At 61.3% G+C, this 25,285-nt stretch overlaps 1 protein-coding gene across 3 annotated transcripts; it reads right to left on the reverse strand.

Moving 5' to 3' along the window:
- Positions 1–988: 988 nt before the first annotated feature.
- LOC120388245 (serine/threonine-protein kinase LMTK3-like) lies at positions 989–24,244 on the reverse strand. 3 transcript variants are annotated; one of them, XM_039509948.1, is made up of 16 exons: positions 19,725–20,587; positions 17,872–17,897; positions 15,983–16,116; positions 15,609–15,759; positions 12,508–12,584; positions 12,168–12,286; positions 11,156–11,243; positions 10,275–10,423; positions 9,862–9,946; positions 9,336–9,457; positions 8,709–8,858; positions 5,188–7,604; positions 3,686–4,011; positions 2,892–3,006; positions 2,289–2,522; positions 989–1,737 (listed from the first exon to the last, which is right to left on the reverse strand). In XM_039509948.1, exons 1-16 carry the CDS (start codon positions 19,895–19,897, stop codon positions 1,721–1,723), a joined length of 4,383 nt encoding a protein of 1,460 aa, XP_039365882.1. In that variant the 5' UTR covers positions 19,898–20,587; the 3' UTR covers positions 989–1,720. The 3 variants fall into 3 exon arrangements, with proteins under 3 accessions (XP_039365882.1, XP_039365884.1, XP_039365883.1); XM_039509950.1 differs by lacking the exons at positions 17,872–17,897; positions 19,725–20,587 and adding an exon at positions 23,915–24,244; XM_039509949.1 differs by lacking the exon at positions 19,725–20,587 and having other exon boundaries at positions 17,872–18,515.
- Positions 24,245–25,285: the final 1,041 nt, after the last annotated feature.

The raw sequence follows: 25,285 nt of genomic DNA on the forward strand, positions 1-25,285 counted from the left end.
GCCCCCCCCCCCCGGTGGTTGGGAGCAGAACTGCCCCACATGGGGGGGCCCATCTCGTTCCTTTTACCTGCTGTTTGTCCATCCATCTTCCCCTGCATCCATCCCTCCAGCCATCCCCCCACGTACCCCACACCTCCCCCCATGTACCCACTCCCCCCCGCTATCCCAGACAATGCAGCACTTGACCCCTCCATCTCTCAGCCCACATCCTCCTCCCCACACACCTCGCTCCCCCAAGCCCCACCCCCATCCATGTGTCCAGTCCCCCCCACGGCACGCGGGTAGCAGACACTTGGGGGTTAATATTCACTCTTTTTTAATCTTTGTTCATTTTGGCAAATCGGGAGCAGGCCGAAGGCGGCGCCGGGCGAGACGCCAGGCGTCTCCCCATGCCCACGTATTTACAGACCTGGCCTTGTTTGGCAGCTGCCTGGTGGGGGGGGGGTGGTTCTTGGGGGGCAGGTAGATCCCCCCCTTAATGACAAACTGAGCCAGAAACGCATCCTGGAGGGTGCCAGTGAAATCCAGGCCCACTGCTGACACAGGCTAGGTAGGGCTGGGTGAGGGGGCGGGACACCGGCGTAGCTGGACCCATGGGTGTGATCCAGTGGGGCAGGACACCAGGGTAGAGGGACCCATGGGTCTGATCCAGGAGAAAAGGGGCAGGATACTGGGTAGCTGGTGCCCCCTAGTGGGGAAAGGCCCCATGTCCCATTCCCTGCCCCCCTGAGCCAGCCAGTCCCTCAACCTGGGGCCAGATGGGAGCTGGTGCCCCCTTCCCTAAGCCTAACCCCATGCACCCCCAATGGGCCAAAGGCAGGGGGTGGGCCCCCAGGACTAGAAAATACACCCAGTGCCCCTCCTCTGCAACAGGCTCTGTAACCCCCACTGACTCCATCAGGCTCCCAGTAGAAACCAGTGGTGCCCCCCCATCCCAGTAATAACTCAGCAGCCGCCTGCACCAGGCCAGGGTCTCCACTCGGCCCCCAGTACCAACCAGCGAGCGTCAGACTCTTAGCCACCTCACCCCCCCATTCCCCCTCCCCGCTGAATCCCGGGGCCCCAGCTGATCTCCAGCTGCAGGGGGTGGGGGCTCCATCCTCAGTACACATCCTGGGGGGGGGCACGAAGGTGTCTGTATAACGATGCCCCCCCTTGTCCATCCGTCAGGCGGCAGCTGGTGCCAGGAGGGGGAAGCGGGCAGCAGCTTTGGGGCCTACATTCCAAAGTGGGGGGGGGGCAGGGCTGCTTAGGGGGAGCCCCCCATTGCTGATGAGTTATGGGGCATTTCCCCCCTTTGCTTGAGACAGAGTTAAACTGGTAGGGGGACCAGTCCTGGGGGGGGGGCAGTCTGAGCCCCCCCACCCCGCTACGTAGCTCGCTGCCCCTCGAGGTTGGATTTGGCACAAGACAGTTTTGACAGCAAACTCCCACGTGCGGGGAAAGGGGCAGAGAGGGGCTCTGGGGGGCAGGTACATTCAGCAGCCTGGCTGCCCCCCAGCGGCTGAGTCACTGTAAAAAAATTGTCCAGAGAAGCAAGTCCTTGTGTGGGGGGGAGGGATCCCAAAACGCTGGCTTTGCCCCCCCCCCCGAGTCTCTGTGTCCCCCAGAACACGCCTGGTGCATGCGTCTCCCAGCCAGGCTAGGGGGTGAGGGCGCGGGGGGCGATGGCCCAGCGCCATCCCATGGAGTCTCTGATTGCTGGGGGTGGGTCCCCGCCTCAGTTCTCAATGGGGTCTGGAAGAGAAGGAGAGAGGAGCAGAAGGTCAGAGCAAAAAGACCTGGATCAGCCCCACGGCCCCATCAGCCCAGTACCCTGCCCCCAGATCAGCCCCATGGGCCCATCTACCCCGGTATCCTGCCTCGTCCCTGTCCTCAGATCAGCCCCACGGACCCATCTACCCCGGTATCCTGCCCCTCCCTGCCTGCCCTGGATCAGCCCCACAGGCCCATCTACCCCGGTATCCTGCCCCTCCCTGCCTGCCCTGGATCAGCCCCACAGGCCCATCTACCCCGGTATCCTGCCCCTCCCTGCCTGCCCTGGATCAGCCCCACAGGCCCATCTACCCTGGTATCCTGCCCCCTCCCTGCCTGCCCTGGATCAGCCCCACAGGCCCATCTACCCCGGTATCCTACCCCCTCCCTGCCTGCCCTGGATCAGCCCCACAGGCCCATCTACCCTGGTATCCTGCCTCCTCCCTGCCCCCAGATCAGCCCCAGGGGCCCATCTACCCCGGTATCCTGCCCCCAGATCAGCTCCACAGCCCCATCGCCCCGGTCTCACTCACTGGCTGTGGGCGCCAGCTCGGCCTCGCGGGGGGCCAGGTGGGGCTCGAGGGCGGGGGAGACGGTGAAGCGGGAGAAGCGCAGGGCGTCCATCAGGCTGGGCTCTGCCCCCTTGGCCGGGAGCAGTGCGGGGGGCGGCGTTGGGGGGGCCCCCGAGCTGGGGTCCGTCACCATGGAGACGAAGGACGGGTTCTGGGCCATCAGCGGGAAGTCGTCGTCCCATTCGAAGCTGCCGCCTGGGGGGCAGGGGGAGGGTGAGAGGGGGCGGGGCCAGCCCCACCCCACTGCCAATGGCCCCTCCCCAGGGAGGGATCCCCGCTGCGGCCAACGCCCCTTCCCCCATTGGTTGGCACAGCCAACACCCCCTTCCCCATGGGGATATCTGGCCTGTGTCTAAGCCCCCCCCCCATCTCCTCCTGAGCCCCCACCTCCCTCTGGCTCAGCTCCCTCCTCCCCACACCTTGGGGCACCGTGGCAAGGGGGCATCAACCAGCAGCTGCTGTTTATGGCTGTATGCAAACAAGCATTTTAAAATATGCAAACGAGCCCATGAAATAATTGGTGATGGCTTGGCCCTGCCCCCCCCCCCGTGGCGCGGGGCTCACTGAATCCGTCGGCGGGCGGGAAGGCCTCAAGGCCAGGCTGCCCCACGGGGCCCTGGGTGGTGCCGCCCTCGCCCTCCGGGCCGCTCTGCGAGCTCAGCTCATTGGTGGGCGTCTCCTAGGAGCAGATGGGGGAGAATGAGTGTGTTGGCCCCGCCCAACCCAGCCTGGCCCCGCCCCGTCCCATCACTCCCACACCCTGGGCTCCTCCCTATTCTTTGTCCCCGCCTTCCTACACCAGACTCCACCCCCTGCTCTCCTGGCCCCGCCCTCCACCCACCAGGCCCCACCCCCATCCTGCAGGACCCGCACTCACCTGGTCTTAGAGGTAGACGGTGACGTCGTTGAAGAAGGACACCTTCTTAAGTTTCCATTCCCCATTCCTGGGCCCTGACCTATCACCCCAGCCCCGCCTCCAGCCCGCAGGCCCCGCCCCCATCCCCAGGCTCCACCCCCATCCCGCAGGCCCCGCCCTCACCTGGTCGAAGAGGTAGACGGTGAAGTCGTCGAAGGAGGACACCATCTTACGTTCCCATTCATTCCTGGGCCCTGACCCATCACCCCAGCCCGCCCCATCCCCAGGCTCCACCCCATCCTGCAGGCCCCCCCCCCCTCCCGCAGGCCCCGCCCTCACCTGGTCGAAGAGGTAGACGGTGACGTCGTCGAAGAAGGACACCATCTTGCGTTTCCATTCCCCATTCCTGGGCCCTGACCCATCACCCCAGCCCCGCCTCCATCCCGCAGGCCCCCCCCCCCTCCCCCAGGCTCCACCCCCATCCCGCAGGCCCCGCCCTCACCTGGTCGAAGAGGTAGACGGTGACGTCGTCGAAGAAGGACACCATCTTGCGTTTCCGGTCCAGCTCGGCAGCCTCCTCGGCCGAGCGCGGGGACTTGAGCAGCCCGCGTAGGTTGCGCCCGTCGTCCGAGTCGCTGACCACGATGGGGACGCCCCCGACACCCGGCGCCTCCTCATCCTCCTCCTCCTCCTCGCCCGGCCCCAGCGCCCCCCGCCCAGCCCCCTCCTCCTCCGCTGCCAGCCCCCCGCAGCCCTTCCGCCCCCCCGGGCCGGCGAAGGGCTGCAGGCTCAGCGGGGGCAGCGCCAGCGACAGGCGCGAGACCTTGGCTGCAGGCGGGGATGGGACGGGGGGGGCAAAGGTCAGGGTCGAGAGGTGAAGTGAGAGAAGGGTGGAGGTGAAAGTTCAAGGGTCAGAGGAAGTGAGCACCCCGTCCTCCATTCCTACCTCCCCCCCCCCTCCTCTGTCCATCCCCCCCCCCCCTACCTGCCTCCATCCGTCCCCTGCATCCATCCCGCCACTCTCCCCTGCCCCCATCCTCTGTCCATCCATCCCCACACCTACCGGCCTCCATCCATCCCCACCCCACCCACATCCATCCCGGCCACTCTCCCCTGCCCCCATCCTCTGTCCATCCATCCCCACACCTACTGGCCTCCATCCATCCCCACCCCACCCGCATCCATCCCTGCCACTCTTCCTGCTGCCCCCCCATCCTCTGTCCATCCATCCCCCCCACACCTACCGGCCTCCATCCATCCCCCCGCATCCATCCCTGCCACTCTCCCCACAGCCTCCCCATCCTCTGTCCATCCACCCACACCCCTGGTCCTCCGTCCATCCATGCCCCTCACACCTCCTGGTCTCCATCCATCTCTCCATCCATCCTCCCACATCCCTAGTCCTCCATCCACCCTCCCCACCCCAGTCCTCCATCCATCCCTTCGTCCATCCCCACTCCCAGTGCTCCGTCCATCCCCAACACCTCCCAGTCTCCATCCATGCCCCCACCTCCTGACCTCCATCCATCTCCCCACCCCAGTCCTCCATTCATCCCTCCATCCATTCCCAACCCCATCCTCCACCTGTCCCTTCCACTGTCCGTGCTGCCCCTGCATCCTCTGTCCGTCCCCACCCCAGTCATCCATCCTCCGTCCATCCCCAACACCCCACTCCTCTGTCCATCCCCTACTCCCACTCCTCCATCCATCCTCGACATCCCCACTCCTCCATTCATGTCTCCGTCCATCCCCTACCCCAGTCCTCCATCCATCCCCCCACTCCCCGGCCTTCATCCATCCCTCCATCCCCCCACACCTCCCTTCCTCTGTCCTGCAGAGGTACCCTCCCCAGATGATCCCTCTCCTGTCCTGACAGCTCCCGCTCCAGATGGTCCCCAATCCTTCCCCAGACAGCTCCCCCCCCCAGATGGCCCCCATCCCTCCCCCCAGACGGTCCCTGCCCCCTCCCTCCGATGGAACCCCCGACCCCTGGCATCTCCCTACCTTTGATGTCCTCGCTGCCTGGGCTCCCTGCCGTGCTGAAGTCCAGGTGGGGCTGCGGCTGCTCAGATGCCAGGTCGGCCCCCTCGGGGCAGGGGACAGGGGCCTTCCCGCTCAGCTCCGGCACCTCCTGGCCGTCTAGCTGCCCTTCCTCGCTCTCCGCCCCCTCCTCCTTTTCCTGGGGCGGCCCACCTGCCGTCTCCCCGCCGCCCCCTTCCTGCTCGTCTCCAGCGCCCCGGGCCCCCTCGGGCTCCAGGGCCCAGAGTCGGATCACGGCCTCCTCCTTGGCAGCTGGGGCCCCGGACACCGGGGTCCCCGGGTCCCGGTGGTTGCAGAGCAGGTTGCGGGTGATGTTCTCCCGCAGCGACACCAGCAGCTGCTCCTTGCACACCTGCACCACGAAGCCGGCCTCCACCTTGGCCGGCGCCGGCTGCCCCCCATCCTGCCCCGCCTCCGGCTCCTCCTCCTCCCCCCGGCCCCCCTCTGCCTCGCCGTCGGAAAAATAGGCCGAATCCCGGTGGGTCGTGGCCAGCCCCCGCCCCGTGCCCGCTTCCTCCTCGGTCCCCGGCGTCTCCTCCGACAGCGTCAGGTCGCTGGTGGACTCCGAGATGGGCGTGGGGGGCAGTTGGGCAGCATCCCCTTCGCCGGGCGACTCCCCGTCCTCTTCCTCCTCGGGCTCCCGGACGAGGAGCTCCGGGGAGAAGGTGCTCTCCGTCTCGTAGCCGCTGTCGGGGAACTTCTGGCCTGGCGAGGAGAAGCGGGAGGCCGGGCTGCAGCCCTCGGAGGAGCTGGTGTTGGATGGGAGGTCCAGCGAGTCCCCGGAGTCCAGCGGGCCCCTCCGCCGGCCCACCGGGGCCGGGCCGATCTCGGGCCTGGCTGCGAAGCCGTCTGCGGCCTCGGGCACGATGGCGATGGTCTCCTCGTCGGCACTCTCCGCCAGCGTGGCCAGGGGCGGGATCTCCACCGGCACGATGACGCTGCAGCAGGCGGCGGTCAGGCCGGGGAAGGGTGAGCCCGGCGGCCGCCCGGCCGCCCCCCGCTTGGGGTAGTCCTGAAGTTCGTAGCTCACCACGGCCGTGCCCATCAGTGGGTCGTAGAACGCCGAGGGAGGGGGCGGCGCCCCGGTTAAAGGGGGTGGGCCGAGCGGCCCGGCCCCGCCCTCTCCAGCTCCTGGGGGCCCCTCTCCCAGCAGGATGGGGCAGTCGGCCAGGGAGCCCCGCTCCACCTTAAGGGAGGAGTCGTCCTCGGTGCCGTAGCTGTCGCGGTGGGGCCGGGGGATGGGGGCGTGGTTGCTCCAGCCGCTCACGACCTCCCCCCGGCCCGGGGCGCAGCGGCAGCGCCCGCCCCGGCTGCAGAGCGGGCAGAGCAGGGGGTTGCGGCGCCCGCCCCCGCCGCTGCTGGCGTCCTCCCCGTCCGTGCTGCCGGCCGAACTCTGCTCCTCCATCAGGGAGGGCTCCCGGTCCCAGGGGGGCGAGGGGCGGAACTCCGAGGGGTCCCCCGCCAGCGTCTCCCCGGCCCCCCGCTCCTCCAGCCCCTCGCAGTCCCAGCCACGCTGCTGCTCCTCCAGCTCCTGGTACACGTGGAGCAGGGACTCCCCCAGGAAGATGCCCCCCGGTGCCGGATCCGTCAGCGAGGTCTCCTGGATCTCGGCCCGGAAGGGGTTGGCGCTGCGCCGGGCCGGCTCCCGGGACACCGAGATAAAGGGGTTGGTGGCACCGGGGGCCCAGCTTGCCGGCCCCTCCGGCAGGAGGTGGGGGAGGTGGTGCCGGGCCAGGGGCGGGGGGCTGCCCCGGCCCGCTTCGATGGGGTCCCAGTCGGAAGGGAAGAGGGGCTCCGGCGGGGAGCCGGGCACCCCGTACTGGCGCTCGTAAACGGGGCTGGGGGTGCAGACGGTGCCCGCGGGCCCTTCCCCCTCGCCGTGCTCCTCCAGCCGGATGTAGTACTCGCTGCTGACCGAGGGGCTGCGGGCGCTAATCACTGGGACCACGCTGGGCGTCTCCAGGCTCTGCCGCGCCGGCGCCTCGTAGAAGGGGTTGGCGCCGGGCACGGCCAGGCTGCCGTTGCTGGCGGGGGCGGCCCCGGGGGCCGGGCTGGCCTTCCAGCGCCCCAGCCGGGCCTTCTCCCACATGTACTCGACGTTGAGCCCCCGGCTGCTCTCGGTGATCGTGAGGACGTCGTCCAGGTCGGCCCCCTGGAAGCCATCCAGCAGCGGGTAGGCCGAGATCTCCTCCGAGCGGCGCCGGCGGTGGGGGGAGGCGGCCGGCGAGCGCTTGGGCTTCAGGGCGTTCCAGCGCCACTCGAAACTCTCCTCCGCCTGCGCGTGGCAGCGCTCCGTCAGCAGGTAGGTCAGCTGCAGGTGCAGCTCCTCCAGCGTGGGGCGCTGTGGCGCTGGCAGCCAGCACGACTGCATCACCTCGTACCTGCAACGGGAGGGAGACGGGGCGGTCAGGGCAGGGAGGGACAGAACAGTCAGAGAACAACAGTCGGAAAAAGAACAGCTGGAGAGGTGGAAGAACCACCAGAGAGATAGAGTAAGGGTCAGGAATAAGCTAGCTGTAGAGACTGAAGAACAGCCAGAGAGACACAGGAGGACCTGCAGAAAACAACAGCCGGAGAGACAGAGAAACAGCTGGAGAGAGATGAAAGAACAGTTTCAAAACAACTGCCAGAAAGAGACAGAACAATCAGAAAACAGACAGAGCAGTCAGAAAGTAACAGCCAAAGAAACAGGAGAACTGTCAGAAAGAGGCAGAAGAACACCCAGAAAAAACACTTGAGAGAGACAGAAGAACAGTCAGGGGGGAAAAAACAGCCTGTCAGAGAGAGACAGAAGAACTGCTGGAGACAGAGAAAACAAACAGCCAGAGAGGAGAACAGCTGGACAGAGAGGCAGAACAACAGTAAGAAAATAACAGCTGTAGAGTCAGAAGACCAGTTGGTAACAGAAGACAGAAAAAAAATCAAGAGTGACAGAAAAAACAGTCAGAAAACAGCCAAAGAGAGAACAGTCCAAAAATAACAGCCAAAGAGACAGAGAAGAACAGTCAGAAGCATCAGCTGGAGAAACAGAAGTCAGAAAAAGCAAGAGGGGAAAAAACAGCCAGAGACAGACCAGCCAGAAAAAACAACAACAGAAAGGTAGAAAGTAACATCTGTGGAGACAGAAAAACAGTCAGAAACGGAAGAACAGTGAGAAAAACACAGCCAGAGAGAGGGAGGCAGAGGATCAGCTGGAAAACAACAGTCAGAGAGAAAGAAGAACAGTGAGAAAACAACAGCTGCAGACACAGAGCAAAGCAGGACAAGACGAATGGGAGAAATGGAGCAGTGACAGGCCCCAGCGACAGCCCAGCCAGGAACCACCTGCAGCTGTCAGCGATGGAAGAACCCGTCAGGCGCACACCGAGTCCGGTGGTCCTCAGCCCTTCGGAGCGGCTGTACCAGGCTAGGGTCGTGGCCAGCAGCTCCCCACTGGGACCTGCCGGGGAGCTGGGGCAGCTGTGGGGCGGGGACCCAGTGCTCACCAGTAGTCAGAGTAGGGCAGCTTCAGGCGCGGCTTGGCCAGCTTCATCTGCTGCTCTTTGATGACGAAGGCGAGAACCTCCTCGTCGGACAGGTGCCGGTAGGGCTGGCTGCCGAATTCAAACAGCTCCCACATCGTCACCCCCAGGGACCTGGGCAGAGTAGGGTTACAGGGTGAGTGCAGGGACCCTCGCCTGGTGCTGAGATGCAGCTGCTCTGGGGTGGAGCGCGGGGGCTGGGTACACGGGGACCCCTCGCCTGGTGATGAGATGCAGCCACCTCTGCGGTGGGGTGCAGGAGCCGGGTATACAGGGACCCCTTGCCCGGCACTGAGATGCAGCTGCTCTGGGGTGGAGCGCGGGGGCTGGGTACACGGGGACCCCTTGCCCGGCGCTGAGATGCAGCCACCTCTGGGGTGGGGCTGTATATACGGGGACCCCTCGTCCGATGCTGGGACGCGGCCCATCTGGGGTGGGGTGCAGGGGCTGGTTAACAGCCATGTGGAACAGGTAGCTCTGGGACCGCGATCCCCCCAAAGCTTCCCCCTTACTGACCCTTTGCCCCTGAGGCTGGGGATGGTCCTGGCTGCCCGGGGGTGCAGAAGGCACCGAGACACAGTCAGGACTCACCAGACGTTGCTCTCCTTGCTCTGATCCACCACCACGAGCGTCCCGTGAACTTCGTCCAGCAGCTCCGGCGCCACCCAGCGCAGCGGGATCCACAGCCGGTCGGGGGTGATGTAATAATCCTCCTGCATGGGGGGGGGGGGGTCAACACTGGGCAGGAACCCTCCCCCCCATCCCCTGAGCCAGCCAGTCCCCGCCCTGAAGCTGGATGGGAGCTGGCGCCCCCTAGAGGGGAAAGGCCCCGTGACCCATTCCCCACCCCCCTGAGCCAGCCAGTCCCTGCTCTGAGGGCGGATGGGAGCTGGCGCCCCCTAGAGGGGAAAGGCCCCGTGACCCAGACCCACCCCCCTGAGCCAGCCAGTCCCTGCCCCGAGGCTGGATGGGAGCTGGCTCCCCCTAGAGGGGACAGGCCCTGTGCCCCATTCCCTGCCCCCCTGAGCCAGCCAGTCCCTGCCCTGGGGCCGGGTGGGAACTGGAGCCCCCTAGAGGGGACAGGCCCCGTGCCCCATCCCCACCCCGGGGCTCTCACCTTGTAGTTGTTGTGCGAGAGGCCATAGTCGCCGACACGGACGGTGAGGTCAGAGGTCAGCAGGCAGTTCCGCAGGGCCAGGTCGCTGTGGGGGAACGTGGGGAGACCCCAGTCAGCGGCAGGCAGCATCCCCATGGAACCCCCTGTCGGTGTCACACCTGCCCTGGGGAGAGCTCTGCCTCCCAGACACCCCCTGCTCTAACCCCACCATCCCCCTCCCCTGCCAGAGGTGGGATAGAACCCAGGAGTCCTGGCCCCCAGTCCTCCCTGCTCTAAGCACTAGATCCCCCTCCCCTCCCGGAGGTGGGATAGAACCCAGGAGTCCTGGCGCCCAGCCCCACCTCCTGGCTCCAACCCCCCGAATCCCCTCCCCTCCCGCGGCAGGGAGAGAACCCCGGCGTCCGGGCGCTCACCTGTGGATGTAGTTGTTCTTGTGCAGGTGTAGCAGGCCCAGGATGAGCTCATAGGCCATGCGCTGAAGCGTGCCGAGGTCGCGGGTCAGGAGGTCGGGGGTCAGCCCGTCTGCCTGGCACTGGGCTCGCAGGTAGCGCTTCAAGTCACCCTGGGGCGACGGGGGAGGGATGGGGGGGAGGTCACAGATGGGGGCACCAGGGACCCCGCAGGGGCCACTGTACCTCTCCAGCAATCAGGAGCAACCTCGGAGCCCCCAGCTTCGTTAGCACCAGCCACGGCAGGTGGTGGAGTGGAGACTCCCCACCCACTTCCGGCATTATGGGGCTATGACACACAGGTCGGCAGTGTGCACTGCACCCAGGAGAGGGCTCACTTCCCTTCTTGGACACACACACAGCGGGGAATTCTGACCCCGGCCATCAGGAGGCAGCAGGGGACACACACACACACACACAGAGCAGTTCTGAGCCCAGCCACTAGGGGGCAGCAGGGGACACACACGTTCACACACACACAGCGGGGAGTTCTGATCCCAGCCAGCAGGACACACCAACCCACCCATGCAGCCACCCACACGGCAGTGATAAACCCAGCCACCAGGGAGCAGCGAGACACACCCACCCACCTACACATACAGAGCAGTTCTGATCCCAGCCACTAGGGGGCAGCAGGACACACACACACACACACACACAGAGAGCAGGGAGTTCTGATCCCAGCCACCAGGGCGTGCACACACACACACAGCAGTGATAAACCCAGCCACCAGGGAGCAGCGGGACACACACACAGAGCAGTTCTGAGCCCAGCCACTAGGGGGCAGCGCTGCCCATACTCTCACCCCCCCCCCATCCCCACGGCAGCCCCCGCCCGCGCTCACCAGCTGGCAGAACTCCATGATGAGCAGGAAGGGGATGGTCTCCGTGCACAGCCCCAGGCACTGCAGGATGTTGGGGTGCTGAAGGCTTCTTCAAAGGGAGGGGGCAGAGAGAGAGAAAACAATGTCATTCCTCATGGCAACAGCAGCACCCGGACGCCTGGGTTCTATCCCGGCATTCTATCTGGTGGTTAGAGTGGGGAGAGGGCTGGGAGCCAGGACTCCTGGGTTCTCTTGACAGCTGTGAAAATGACTTGGTCTGGGCAAGCCCCTCCCCTGTGTGCCTCGATTTCCCCCTCCGCAAAATTTGGGGAGAGGCTCCTGCCCTTTCCACAGGGGGCAGGAAGTTTTCTGAAGGGCTGGAGGACGCTGTGGGATCCTCAGCGGAGAGGAGCGGGGAACAATCCCAGTGACTAGATCTCCCAGTCCCCGTCCGGCCTCAGTCCCTTCCCAGATCCTCCCGTACTGACGGGCTGGGGAAGGAGGGGTCGGGCAGGGGGGGTGTGATTTTTAGCTGTGGGACTTTCATTTGACCCTGTGGCTTTAAACACAGGTCTGGCAAGCCTCACCCACAATCTCAGTAAGTCTGGGTGGAAGCAGGACCACCCTGGGCTGCTTTCACGCCACTGCATGATACAGGTTTCCTCCTCTTATCTTTGTGCTCTAAGGATGCTGAGATGCGGCTGCTTCTGGGGTGGAGCGTGAGGGCTGGGTATACGGGGACCCCTCACCCAGTGCTGAGATGTAACCGCCTCTGGGGTCAGCTGTGCAGGCTGGGGGAGGGAGAGCTCAGTGGCTTGAGCATTAGCCTGCTAAACCCAGGGTTGTGAGTTCAATCCTTGAGGGGGCTGTTTAGGGAACTGGGGTAAAAATCTGTCTGGGGATTGGCCCTGCTTTGAGCAGGGGGTTGGACTTAGATGACCTCCTGAGGTCCCTTCCAACCCTGATATTCTATGACCCCCTCGCCCGGTGCTCAGATGCAGCCACTTCTGGGGTGCCCCCATCCCCTAATTACCGATAGGGCTGAGCCTCCGACAGGAACTTCCTCTGCTCCAGGGGTCCGGCACTGACCCGAAGCTCCTTCACCACAACCTGGGCTGGGGTGAAGTCTGAGAAGATCTCCCCCAGGATCACCTAGGAGACAGAGCTGATGGTCATATGGCAGGGTCTGCACCCCAATGGGGCCCCTACCCCCCAGAGCCAGCCAGTCCCAGTCCTGGGGTAGGAGCTGGCACCCCTAGAGGGGAAAGGCCCAGTGCCTGCCATGGGGCCAGATGGGAGTTGGTGCTTCCTGGACGTGACACCTGTAGAGGCCGAGCCAGCAGGTAGCGAAGGGGCAGGGGAGACGCACTCACCTTCCCAAACCAGCCATTCCCGATCTCCTGCAGGTAGCTGAGGTGCTGCCGGCTCAAGCCCAGATGCTTCACTAGGTCTGGAAGGGGACACAGGAGGGTGAGGAGGGGGCTGAACCCTGCCAGCCCCTCCAACGGGGAGAAGGGAGCTCCCATGATGGCCCCCTACCCACTTTCATCCGATCCCTCCTCCCAGCAGGAAAGGAGTTGGGACCAGGAGGTCGTGATCCTCCTTCAGGGCCCCCCCAGGAGGCTGGGCCATCGGCTCATCGAAACACGGCTTCCAGAATCACTGGTTAATCTAGAACCATGTTCCCAGAGTCACTGCATCCCTATTGGGTCATCTAGAACATGGCTTCTAATGGAGCAGATGCCTCGATTGCTGGTCTAGAACTTGCTTTCCAGAGTTGCTTCATCTGCACTTGCGTGTCTAGAACCTCACTGGTATAGAATTGGGTTGCAAGAGTCATTGCACCTAAGGTCATTTTTTTCTAACAAAACCCTAGTGTCATAGACTAATCTAGAACACTGTGTCCAGAGCTGCTTTGTCCACACCAGTTAATCTAGAACATCACTTGTCTATAAAGAGATTTCCAGTATCTCTGCATCCAGGGTAACTAAGCTAGAACATTGTTAGTCTAGACCCTCTTTCCCAGTATCATTACTTCCACATTTGGTTAGTCTAAAGCCTGCTTTATAGTGTCACTGCTGCCTCACTGGTTGGTCTAGAACCCATTTTCTTGATTTGCTGCATCTACACTGGCTACTCTAGATCCCGATCTCCAGTCACTGAATCTTCATTGGTTAGTGTGGAATGTGGTTACCAGAATTTCTGCATTCTCATTGAGTAATCTAGAACATGGTTCTGTGGTCTTTTGCCCTATCTGCTGATCCTGAATGTCATAGAATCATAGAATATCAGAGTTGGAAGAGACCTCAGGAGGCATCTAGTCCAACCCTCTGCTCAATGCAGGACCAATCCCCAACTAAATCATCCCAGCCAGGTCTTGTCAAGCCTGACCTTAAAAACCTCTAAGGAAGGAGATTCCACCACCTCCCTAGGGAACCCATTCCAGTGCTTCACCACCCTCCTAGTGAAATTTGTTTTCCTAATATCCAACCTAAAACTCCCCCACTGCAACTTGAGACCGTTACTCCTTGTTCTGTCATCTGGTACCATTGAGAACAGTCTAGATCCATCCTCTTTGGAACCCCCCTTCAGGTAGTTGAAAGCAGCTATCAAATCCCCCCCTCATTCTTCTCTTCTGCAGACTAAACAATCCCAGTTCCCTCAGCCTCTCCTCATAAATCATATGTTCCAGCCCCCTAATCATTTTTGTTGCCCTCCGCTGGACTCTTTCCAATTTTTCCACATCCTTCTTGTAGTGTGGGGCCCAAAACTGGACACAGTATCCAGATGAGGCCTCACCAATGCCGAATAGAGGGGAATGATCACGTCCCTCGATCTGCTGGCAATGCCCCTACTTATACAGCCCAAAATGCCGTTAGCCTTCTTGGCAACAAAGGCACACTGCTGACTCATATCCAGCTTCTCGTCCACTGTAACCCCTAGGTCCTCTTCTGTAGAACTGCTGCTTAGCCACTTGGTCCCTAGTCTGTAGCAGTGCACGGGATTCTTCCATCCTAAGTGCAGGACTCTGCACTTGTCCTTGTTGAACCTCATCAGATTTCTTTTGGCCCAATCCTCTAATTTGTCTAGGTCCCTCTGTATCCTATTCCTACCCTCCAGCGTATTTACCACTCCTCCCAGTTTAGTGTCATCTGCAAACTTGCTGAGGGTGCAATTCACACCATCCTCCAGCTCATTAATGAAGATATTGAACAAAACCGGCCCCAGGGCCGACCCTTGGGGCACTCCGCTCAATACCGGCTGCCAACTAGACATGGAGCCGTTGATCATTACCCGTTGAACCCGACAATCTAGCCAGCTTTTTATCCACCTTATAGTCCATTCATCCAGCCCAAACTTCTTTAATTTGCCGGCATGTGGTATCAAATGTCATTGTGCCTCAGATCCTAGTTCAAGGCTGCAGCCATTTCAGCCCCTTTGTCTGGTCTAGTTTTGACCTAATAAATCATCAGTATCTGATCTAGATCCTGATTTCTACTGTAATTTTAGCCACAATGGTGGGTCTACAAATAATCTCTCAACTCTCACTGGTTATCTTAGAACAGGGACGGCCAGCCTGAGCCGGAGAAGGAGCCAGAATTTACCAATGTACATTGCCAAAGAGCCACAGTAATATGTCAGCAGCCCCCCGTCAGCTCCCTCCACTCCAACCTGCGGTGCCTCCTGCCCCCTGGCAGCCCCACCAATCAGTGTCTCCCGCTCCCTCCCCACTCCTCCTGCCCACCGTGATCAGCTGTTACCCGGTGCGCAGGAGGCTCTGGTGGGGAGGGGGGGCAGAGTGAGGGCATGGCAGGCTCAGGGGTGGGGGCGGGAAGGGGTGGAGTGGGGGCAGGGCCTGGGGCAGAGCAGGGGCTGAGCACTGAGCACTCCCTGACACATTGGAAAGTTGGCATCTATAGCTCCAGCCCCAGAGTCGGTGCCTATCCCAGGAGCCGCATATTAACTTATGAAGAGTCGCATGCGGCTCCGGAGCCACACGTTGGCCACCCCTGGCTTAGAACCTTATTTCCAGAGCCAGTCCATCCCCATTGGCTAGCCTGGAAACAGAGTCAGTCCATCTCCACTGACCAGAATCACCTCTTCATGTTGATTAGCCTAGAACCAGAGCTTTCTCATTCCTGTCAACTACCTAAAACAAAAGTCACCACATCCCAGTTGAGCAGTCTAGAACCAGTGCCTCCCCATGGACTAACTTAGAACCAGTACCACCAATCCCACTGACTAGCCTATAACCAGAGCCTCCCTGCCTCCATAGACTAGTCTAGAACCAGAACTTCCCTGTGTGCATTGACTAACCCAGAACCAGAGCGTCCCAGTCCCCTCTGACTAGCCTAGAACCAACCTAACACAGCCCATTCCCACTGGACAACCTAGAATCTGGTTTTCCAATCCACCCCATCCCCACAGTCCAGGCATGTGTCACACCCAGCTGGGAGACAAGCATGTCCCCTACCTGTCTTGGGCATCTGCTGGTTGGGAGCGGGGAGCGAGACCTCAGAGAGCGGCAGGATGTAGACGTCTGGGATGGACTGGGATGATGAGGTCTCCTCAGCGGGTGGCGTGTATTCCCCCGAATACTCCTCCCCATCCGGGTTCTCAAACTCCTGCAGGGCGCAGACAGACAGGGATGCATGAGGACCTGGGATATCCATTCTAGGGTCTATGTCTCTCTAGGCACATGGCCTGGGAACCACAAATCCCAGGGGCAGAAGGCAGGTGGTCCTGGAGTCAGAACAGGGATGTTCTAGGCGTGTGGTTTTCCCTTAAAGGGCCAGTGCACCCTGTGACACCCAGCCGTGCTCCTCCCCAGCCCCAGCCGCCTCTCACCTTGAAGCCGACATCGCCCCGTTTGCAGCACAGGCAGGTGAGGAGGAGGAAGACGAAGGCCAGGAGACCCGAACAGGAGATCAAGACCACGGCATACGGGGGGGCAAGAGGGAACCGGCCTTGGGACAGACCATCTAGGGGAGAGAGAAATGAGAGTAAGAACCCGCCCGGCACTGAGATGCAGCCCCTCTGGGGCGGGCACGGGGGTTGGTTATACAGGGATCCCTTGTGTGGTGCTGAGATGACTGTCTTGATTGAGCTCTGTGAGGAAAACCCCATCGGAACAGCGACCAGTTCCGGGCATTACAGGGCAAATAACGCCCAGCCCCAGCTGAAACGGTAATTCGTGGCAAATGCACGATTTGGGGAGGGGGCGAGGGATGGATGGATGGGTATCGAGCGGGGACCGACAGACTCCTCCGAATTCACCCATCAGGAACTGGGCCAAGACCCCTCCCCAAATCACTGAGTAGGAATTGGGCCTTGACCCCGAACTGCCCCACTAGTAACCAGGCCGAGACACTGGCTGCAACTCACCCACTGGGCATCAGGCCAGCAGCTCTTGCACCCCAAATTACCTCTCCCGAAACTCGGCCCAGAACCGCCCCCAAACACCTCCGGGACTGGACCCAGCCCTTCCCCTCAACCAGGCTCAAGTCCCACAAACTCGTCATGCCTGGGCTCCACAGATCAGCGGCCCAACAGGCCCAGCCACCATAAACATGGACCTCTCCCCAGCGCCCCAACTCCTAACACCCCATCCCCTACCCTCCTGCAGCCACACAAACACGTCACTAGCCCGGGACTGACTAATCCGCTGTGTGGAGGGGACGGGCCCGGCCACCTAAGGAGAGAAACTTACAGGGGGAGGAAAACCCCCATCCCGATCCAGCCCCCCACACGACACTGGACACGACGGGGAAGTTTCAGCAGAGGGGAAGGGTGTGCCAACAGGAGGTGCCCTATGGAGGGGTGGAAAGCAGGTGGAATAGAGCTAAGGAAAGAGAAATGGGACACGGCAGGGAGGGAGCGAAGGAAGGGATGAAGGAGGAAGGGGACGACGGAGAGATGAAGGGGATGGAGGGAGCAAAGGGAGGGATGGAGGAGGAAGGGGACGGTAGAGGGATGAAGGAGGAAGGGGATGGCAGAGGGAGTGAAGGAAGGGATGAAAGAGGAAGGGGATAGAGGATGGAGGGAGTGAAGGAGGAAGGGGATGGCGGAGGGATGAAGGAGGAAGGGGATGGCGGAGGGAGGAGGAAGGGGACGGTGGAGAGAGGGAGCAAAGGGATTGAGGAGGAAGGGGACGGTGGAGGCATGGAGCGAAGGAAGGGATGAAAGAGGAAGGGGACGGCGGAGGCATGGAGCGAAGGAAGGGATGAAAGAGGAAAGGGACGGCAGATGGAGGAGGAAGGGGACAGCGGAGGGATGGAGTGCAGGAAGGGGACGGGGGAGGCATGGAGCGAAGGAAGGGATGAAGGAGGAAGGGGACAGAGGATGGAGGGAGTGAAGGGAGGCCTGGAGGAGGAAGGGGACGGTGGAGGGATGAAGGAGGAAGGGGATGACCGAGGGAGTGAAGGAAGGGATGAAAGAGGAAGGGGACAGTGCAGGGATGGAGCGAAGGGAGGGATGCAGGAGGAAGGGGACGGTGGAGGGATGAAGGAGGAAGGGGTTGCAGATGGAGGGAGCGAAAGAAGAGATGAAGGAGGAATGAAAAGCAGGTTAGAGCGAAGGAAGGGATTGAGGAGGAACGGTAAGCCGGTTACAGTGACGGAAGGGATGAAGGAAGCGATGGAGAGGTGGAAGGATCGGGGGGGGGGGCGATCTGCCCGGAGACCTGTCCCCTCCACGTGCCCAGACTCCAGGGAGGCCGTCCAGGCCCGGGTGCTCACCGTTCTCCAGCGGCGCGGCTAACGCTCTGTCCGGGTTGAAATACGACATGGAGGCGGCCAGCAGGACGACGGGCCCCTGCCTTAGCATTGTTGGGGCTCGGCGGGCATCGATCGGCGGGGGCCACCGGCGGGGAGACGGCCTAGGTCCGGGGGGGGAACAGGGGGGACCCGGGGGAGGGAAGCCAGGCGCGGGCCACGCCGCCTGAAACGGGGCAGGTGCGCGGGACAGGGGGGGCGCGCCCGGTGGCTTTCACGCATCCGAAGGGGCGAGGGGGACCCGGGCCGGAGGGCACCCCGGCTTCGCATCGCCGGGAAGATGGGCCGGCCTGGCCTCAGCTGCTACCTGCTTTTCATCCCGGAGCATCTTCCTTCCTTCCTCCGCCTCAGGGCTCCAAGGGGAAGGAGGGAAGGGGCCAATCCGCCCAGCGGAGGGCTGGCAGCGGCCAAGCAATAGAAAGGATCAGATGCGGGTTATGCCCATGCCAACAATAGATGGGGGGAGGAGGAGAATTGGGGAGGGTGGGATGCAGGGTGGAAAGGAAAACAGGGAGGGGGGGAGATCCGGGCAGACGTCTGGGTTTTCCACCCGCTTTGCCGGGGTGGGGGGGGCGGGGAAGTGGAAGGGGGGGAAGAGGAGAAGAAAAGGAGGATCAAATCCAATGGGAGGCGGGCTGATTTCAGCATCCGCCTGGCTAGGGAGCTGGGCGGCTGGAATTGATGGAGACAAGCCCCACCCCCTCGGACAGACACCCCCCCCCCCGCCCCGCCGCCGGGCTCGCCGATTGGGCCCGGGAGCTGTCCGTCAGGGCCAGAAGCCCAAAGAAAGGAGAGAGGAAGGGAGAGGGGGAGGGCGGAGAGATGCAGGAGATGGAGGGGGGGAGCGTCTCCATGGTTACCTTCTCCCTGGTACCAGCCTTAGCAGCAGTAGGGCACTGTGGGAGAGGGATGGGGAGGGAGGGTGTGTGTGTGTGGGGGGGGTATTTTGGGGAGAGGGTGGAGTTTGGGGGTGCAGGGTGTGGGGGGAGCTGCCAGGGGATTCCCCAAGCCAAGGTGGGGGAAAAAGAGGTGTCATGCGTAAACACACACAGTGTCACATGGGCCACACACACACACACACACAGACGCACACACACCGACAGTGTCACATAAACATATGGCTCACACACACACTGTCACACACACGGCTTGCACACACCCTGACAGTGTCAGATACACACATGGCTTGCACACACCCTGACAGTGTCAGATACACACACAGCTCGCACACACACAGCTCATACACACACTGTCACATACCCACATGGCTTGCACACACCCTGACAGTGTCAGGTACACACATGGCTCATACACACACTGACAGTTTCATACACACACATATACGGCTTGCACACACACACACACAACTCATACACACCCTGTCTCTCTCTCTCTCTCATACACGGCTTGCACACATACTGTCACACATGTGGCTCACACACACACTGACAGTGTCAACACACACAAAGCTTGCACATACACTGTCACTCATACACACACTGACAGTGTCACACACAGAGCTCATACACTCACTGAGTGTTACGCACACTTGGCTCTACACACAGTGTCACACATGCAGCTCATACACACATTGACACTCTCACATGCAAACATGTCCATGTGATGTCTCCTACACACACAGAGCATCACACACACAGAATGACACAACACCATGTCTCCTACATACTCACAATGGCTCCCACACAAACCCATGCTGCCACATGTGCGCGTGAGGTCTCACAGTGTATCACATACACATGTCTCACACACACGAATACAGTGAGGTGTGTGTGTACGTCACAAAAACACATATTTACTGTTTTTGTTGCAGTCGTGTCCAGTGGCCCCAGGCAGGGACCAGACCCCATCGTGCGGGGTGCTGTATAGATCCATAGACTGAAATGCTGGCGTGTGCCCTAAGGAGATTACAGTCTAAGTACACAATTACACACAATGCCATGTGCACAGACACACATGGTGTCTCAGACATCCTCAGTTTCACACACACAGAGTTTCATACACAGTATCATGTACCCAGACACACAATATCATGCAAACACAGCCACACACAGTATCGCGTACCTAGACACACACACATTGTCACATACGGACACATGCACATACACACTAACACAAAGACACAGTCTCACATACCCAGGCTCACACAGTGTCACACAAATACAGTCACACACACAGTGTCACACATGGACACACACACAAAGGCACTTCACACACACAGTCACACAGAGTTTCACAAATCCAGACTCTCAGTTTCTAATGCACACACATAGTATCACAGAGTTTCACATACCTGGACACACACACATACACACACACACACACTCTCTCACTCACACACACACACACACACACAGAGTCATGCACACAGTGTCATATATAGACACACACAGGCATTGTCACACATACTCAGACACAGTCTCTCTCTCTCTCCTTCACACACACACAGTCACATGTGCACAGTGTCACACAAACATAATCAGTCACACACAGGCCTAGTCTACACTACGCGTTTAAACCGATTTTAGCAGTGTTAAACCGACTTAATGCCGCACACACAGTTTCACATACCCAGACAGTCTCTCTTTCTCACAAACACACACACACAGTTACACACACATGCAAAGTTCCATATACCCAGACATAGTCTCTCTTTCACACATACACCCAGACTAACACACACACACACACACACAGTGTCACACAGACATAATCAGTCACACTATCATAGTGTCTCACAGCCCCCCCCCCCCCCGGCTGGGATCCCTCTCACCCCACAGCCCCGCCCCCCCCATTGAGATCCTGATCCCCTCACAGCCCCTCCCCCCACTGGGATCCCCCTCACCCCACAGCCCGCCCCCCGCTGGGATCCTGATCCCCACAGCCCCCGCTGGGATCCCCTCACCCCACTGACCCGCCCCGCTGGGATCCACCCATCCCTCCACCCCACAGCCTTCCCTGCTGTGATCCTCCCCTCCTTCCAGCCCCCGCGCTAGGATCCTCCCTCACCCCACAGCCCCTCTGCTGGGATCCACCCACCCTCCACCTTCTCTGCTGGGATCCTCCCCACCCCACAGCCCTCCTTCCCTTCACCTCACAACCCCCACTGGTATCCTGATCCCCTCACAACCCCCCCACTGGGATCCCCTCACCCCACAGCCCCCATCTGCTGAGATCCACCCACCCTCCACCCCACAGCCCCCTGCTGGGATCCTCCCCTCCCAGTACCCTCCGCTGGGATCCCCTTCACCCCACAACCTCCCCTCTGCTGGGATCCTCCTCCCTCCCCACTGGGATTCCTCCACCTCACAACCCCTCCTCTGCTGGGATCCCCTCCCCTCCACCCTACAGCCCTCCTCTGCTGGGGTCCCACTTTGCCCCGGCCCCTATCACAGCCCCCGCCCCCAATGATGCTGTGTGGGTAGCACAGAACCCGCAGCTCCACTGTTCAGCCCCTCAGGGTGCCACCCCAGGGGATCGCTGAGCTGAGACACCCCGGGGAGCTGAGTCGGATTCGAGATGGGGAGCGGCGGGGGAGATGAGAGGAATGTGATGTCATCATTGCAACAGACAGACTCGCGCACACACACAGTCTAGACACCCCCACCACACAAGCACACCCAACCCCAACCACACAAGCACACACATCCCCAACCACAGTCACATCCACCCACAACCACACAGACACACACACACACATCCCCAAACACACAACCCCAACCACACAGACACCCCCCCAACCACACAGACACAAATACACACAACCCCAAACACACAGACACACAACCCCACACATATACAATCTCAAACACACACACACCAACTCCGAACCCCAAACACAGAGACACACACACACAACCCCACATACTCACGCACACATGCACAAACAACCAAAACACACACACATGCATGTATGCATGGACCTACAAGGCCAAATACACACCCAGAGATACACCCAAACACACACAGATGCACCCCCGCAAACCTGAGCACCCACAGCCAGAGATGCCCCCACACATAGCTACAAACATTCCCACACACATAGGAGACACACAAACCTGCTCCCCTCACCCCAGGTGCACATGAAGAAAACAGCCGCCAAACACACACACACGCCCCCCCAACACACAGACACTCCCCCACACTGGCTGGACACAGACAAATACCACCTGCTACTGCCTGTCTGCATCTCACTCCACTCCTGGCTCTGGAAGGGGAGTGGGGTCTAGTGGTTAGATCGGGGAGGCTGGGAGCCAGGACTCCTGGGTTCTCTCCCCAGCTCTGGGAGGGGTGGGGTGTTCTAGTGGTTAGATCGGGGAGGCTGGGAGTTCAGCACAGTTGGCTTCTCACACAAACACCAGGTTAGGAGAAAAACACCCAATAAATCAGCAGCTTAATTCTCTGCCATTTGTGGTGGCTGGGCACTTGCTGGCTTCCCCTGTGAAAGTGTCCAATGAAAAGGGAGATTTACTGGCTACCGGCTCAGCCTGGGCTGCCAGCCATGGGCCGTGTCCAGGATGGAACGGGCCAAGGAGAACTGGCCAGACCTCAAAGGGCCACAGACACAGGGCCCTTCAGATTAGTCACCCCTCATTGCAATGGGAGCAGGGCCAGGTTCTGATCTCAGCCCCCTGGGGTCAATCCAGAGTCACCCCTCATTACAATGGGGGCAGGGCCAGGTTCTGATCTCAGCCCCCTGGGGTCAATCCAGAGTCACCCCTCACTGCAATGGGACCAGGGCCAGGTTCTGACCTCAGCCCCCTGGGGTCAATCCAAAGTCACCCCTTATTGCAATGGGGGCAGGGCCGGGTTCTGATCTCAGCTAGACCAGTATAAAATCCACGCAATCAGACTCAGGCCTGGGGTGGAGGATTCATTAACATTATTCTCTCCACTCCGGTTCCGTTGTCCGTTTCCATTGAGAGGGTCCCTCTCTCTCCACCTTTCTGCTGCCTTTTTCATCCTGCTTTTTTTCTCCTAAACTTCCCCTAAGACAGACACAAACCCTGCGAAAGTTTTGGCGTGAGATGGAGGAGGTGGGAGGGATCCGGTGTTTGCAAGCCCTCACTCAACGGCTTCCAATGTTTTCTTTGCTAGTTGATCTCAATCCCACCCCAAGGGTGGCCATGCTAGGGACCCCACACACGCTGGGCACCTCCCATGTGATGCCAGGCACCCTGGCCAACCACGCTGCGGCTCCATCTGGATGGAGCTAGTCTATGATCTACAGGCCATGGTCGGTTGGCAATTAAAATAAACTAGCCCGGACACATCCCACCCCTGGTGCTGCTCCATCGACTCCACTTCACTTCCTGCAGGGATCAGACTGCCCGCGTGCGCGCCAAGCACCAATTAATTCAACCAAGGTCCCTATGCAATGCCCACAAAAATCAGCAGGGAAACACCCATTGATAGGTCAGTTCTCCAGCTGGTGACTTCTCTGGAGCTAGGCCGATTTACGTCAGCTGGGGACCTGGTCCCATGGATCGGGCTCCGGTTTGCGAGGTTTCACTCTGCTCCCACTGAATTCAAGAGCAAAACCCCTGTGGGTTTCATGGGGAGCAGGACTAGCCGCACGGGCCATACAGAGGGAATTGTTTCCCAACCAGGGTCCACCCACCAGTGGGTCGCAGGGAGATTCTAGATGGGTTGCCTTAGTGAAAAGTCAGGGAAGCACTGCTCCGCTGGCTAGGGAACTGGTTTGGGATAGGAGTCATGGGATCTATTCCCTGCTCTTGCCTCTGCTTCCCCCGGCACAACAGGGCAGGGATCTCAGCTTGGCAGGGCCTGTCTCCCACTGGAACTGTGTAGCGCCCAGCACGACAGGGCCCTGATCTCAGCTGGGCAGGGACGGTCTACACCTGCATCTGTGCAGCGCCTGACGCCGCTATAACACACATAACGGTAACAAGCAGTATTACTGCAACGCCTTTTCTGTTGTATTGACTTGTACAAGATTCGCACTGTTTTCCCCTTCACCCTCAACTACCTGTCTGTCTGTGTGTCCTTTGACTGTGACTTCCCATCTCTCCTCGACTGTCCGGAAAGGACGTAGCCCCGCGCAGGCTCTGTCTCCGACACACAAATATTAGCAATAACAGCCCTACGAAGCCTCGATCGGGTCCGGGGGAACGACACACTGGAGCCAGCCCCAGTGGAAACGGCACCTGGAGGCTGAAGTTAGGGGGTCAAGCAAACAGCAGAGACACCGAGACTGGAGATATTGACCTACATCAATGGTCGCTGGGCAGCAAAAGGGGACAGGTGTCAGTGGGGGGGGGGGGCGAATTATCTCCAGTGTTGATGGTCATGGCCCCTGTGCCAGTATAATAGCCGCTCCCTCCCCGGGACGGGAAGGGGGTTCGCCCCCCCCAGCAATGGCGGCCCCCCCCGGGAAGGGGGTTCGCCCCAGCAATGGCCGGGACGGGAAGGGGGTTCGCCCCCCCCAGCAATGGCCGCCCCCCCGGGACGGGAAGGGGGTTCGCCCCCCCAGCAATGGCCGCCCCCCAACACTCTCCCACGCGCCTACGACGCTCTAGGAATCTCTCTCTATGACCCCGGGAGCGTTCAGTCATTGGCCAGCGGGCGGCGCGAAGCGCCTCCCTTCCATTGGCCAGCGGGACCCGGTGGCGCCCTGCCATTGGCTGAAGCGCCCGAGGGCGGAGCCTTTCCCGTGCCGTATATAAGGCAGCCCCAGGGTGCTCCGCTCTCTTTTTTTTCGCCCGCCCTCGCTGTGGCTGTTGGTGTGAGGTGAGGGCCGCGCCGCGCGCGCGCTCGGTGGGGGCTGGGGAACGGGCGGCCGCGGAGCGGGGCCGGGCTGATGGGCGAGCGCGCGGCAGAGGCAGGGCGCGCGGGGGTACGGGGAAGGGGGGGCGCGCGGCTCGCCGCGGGGGCGCGCATGCGCAGAGGCGAGAGGGGAGCTAGGGCCTCTGGCGCGTGCGGCCCCTGGGCCTGGCGCGCGCGCTGCTGTTGCTGCTGCAGGGGGAGGGGGCGCAACACGTGGCCAGGGACGCCCCCCCGGCTCCGAGTATTGGGGGGGGTCATCTTCCCCCCGCCTGCTGCAGCGGGGCCGGACATCGGGCAAGTGGCTCCCCCCGTCGTGCCTCAGTTTCCCCACCTGCAAGGCGCCCGCGGAGCTGCAGACACGGCTGCGCGGGAGAGACCGGCTGCGCCCCGGGCCGAAGCCCCCCCCGCCCCGCCGCCCTTCCTGCACCCAGGACACGCCCTGAGCACCCCGAGTGCCCGTGTCGGGCTGGTCTGCAGCCCCTCCCGCTCCCCCTCACGGGCGCTGAGCTCTGCTGGCAGCCCTGGGGCCACGTTTTCGTGCTCGATGTCACCCGGGGCCCTGTAACGAGGGCAG

This window comes from Mauremys reevesii, linkage group 22 (genome assembly GCF_016161935.1).
Source record: "Mauremys reevesii isolate NIE-2019 linkage group 22, ASM1616193v1, whole genome shotgun sequence".
NCBI lineage: Eukaryota > Metazoa > Chordata > Testudines > Geoemydidae > Mauremys > Mauremys reevesii.